This window comes from Saprolegnia diclina (genome assembly GCF_000281045.1).
Source record: "Saprolegnia diclina VS20 unplaced genomic scaffold supercont1.24, whole genome shotgun sequence".
Classification (NCBI taxonomy): Eukaryota; Oomycota; class Saprolegniomycetes; order Saprolegniales; family Saprolegniaceae; genus Saprolegnia; species Saprolegnia diclina.
In genome coordinates, this window is record NW_008246091.1 from 287,820 (window position 1) to 289,399 (window position 1,580).

Below are 1,580 nucleotides of genomic sequence, written 5' to 3' on the forward strand. Positions count from 1 at the left end.
CTAGCGTTGCTCATATGATGCGGTCCGTGTCTATTTGATGCGTCCTACTAGTGCATAACTATTGTCAACTTCTTTCTCGTGCTCGCTAGCATATCGAAGGTGTTGGAGGTGAAGCTTGGTGGTCAGACTCACAGACTTGATAGCACCTGTAACCAAAAAGGAGGGGGATCGATCCATATGTTGAAGTTGGAAAGGTGATGTGAGCCGCACGAGCTGCACGCCATTGAGAAGGGGAATCGATCGGTCGGTGTCAAACTGCGCCCGAGAGACGCTCCGCAATGGAAATGGAAGCATTGTGTATCGTTTGCTACCTAGGCACAACCTCATAACACAGCACCCCCCGTTGTCTTCGCGCGGTGCAGGGGTTCGTGCCATTAACCATTCATTTCTCGGCCATTAGCGTCGTAAAAAGGCCAGCAATGAGATATTGAACCGAACCACGATCGGTATATTTCTGGCGGGGATTTCATTGGCCCCTGTGGCCGCACGTGGCAGCTATTCTTCGTCCTTTTCGCAGAGTTCCAATCCGCACGCCCATCAGCATATAGTCAACCCGCACACCACAACAAACTCATGCAATCCTCGAGAAGCACCCTCTTACCCGCTTACTTACATGCTTCACAGCTCTCTACTGCTTCGCGAGTTCTGCCCGCCATCAATCATCGGGTAAGGTGGACTGAACCACAGAGGCGAGTGACCCGCCGGCGTCGAATGGCAACCGCAACGCGCCGCAGTATCTAGGAAACAAGGGCACTCGACACACTGTAACGCGCTTAGCTGTAGGAGGTTCCAACGATCTGGTCGGTAGTGCAGATGGCGATGATTTTGGACATCATTGAAGCAAATCTATCTCTGAGCGGCGACTGAGTTGCAAGCGCGTGAAACACTTCTGTACGCTCGCAAGGTACGGCTCAGTACTAGATTGGGGAATTGAGTCCTTGCATCGACGAGAACTGCATGCGTTGGCGCTACACGGACGTCGATTTGACGCGGAATTCGCACATGTAGTCACGTGTTAGATTCGTGGGAGGCAAGGCTCGGGTGTTTCTCGTTGAAGAAGGCGAGGAGATAGTGGCAGCAGAAAGACGACGCAGCCCTCGCTTCCTGTCACAGTCTCGCAGTAGTATGGTTGCGCTGATTCAGCCGGTGGAAATGAAAGTTGGGACTCATTCTCAGCCAAGTCGTTTTCATGGGCCTGGCTATCAGTGACATCCGCACCGCGTCGCCCAAACATCTTCTCGACGACTGTGTAATGCACGAGGAGATGCTGCAGCGTACTTCTCATTCGAGGCAAGGTGACTTGTATACCCTTCTTGTACCGTAAACCAATCAAACACAAATGCCAAGACCTCATTCAAGAACCAAACACATATATTGATGTAAAATAGCTGCCATGATAATTACGACACAAGAGGCAGTCAATGGAGATGCGACAACGCCGCTGGCGTTCCTCAGCCGCGCAGGTGGCCGACGGCCGTGTCGAGGCGGCGCGTGTCGTCAGGTGTGGGCTTGGCGATGGCCATCTCGAGGCGGCGCGTGTCATCATGGCAACAAGTGCTGCGCATTCGCTATCTCTTGGG

General features: G+C 52.9%; 1 protein-coding gene across 1 annotated transcript; it reads right to left on the reverse strand.

Moving 5' to 3' along the window:
* Nucleotides 1-1,451: 1,451 nt before the first annotated feature.
* Nucleotides 1,452-1,557, reverse strand: SDRG_08093 (hypothetical protein; the record flags this gene model as incomplete). The annotated part of the gene is made up of 1 exon (XM_008613960.1): nucleotides 1,452-1,557. A coding segment is annotated over one exon (106 nt), but the record flags the coding sequence as incomplete, so codon positions are not given.
* Between the last annotated feature and the right edge of the window lie 23 nt (nucleotides 1,558-1,580).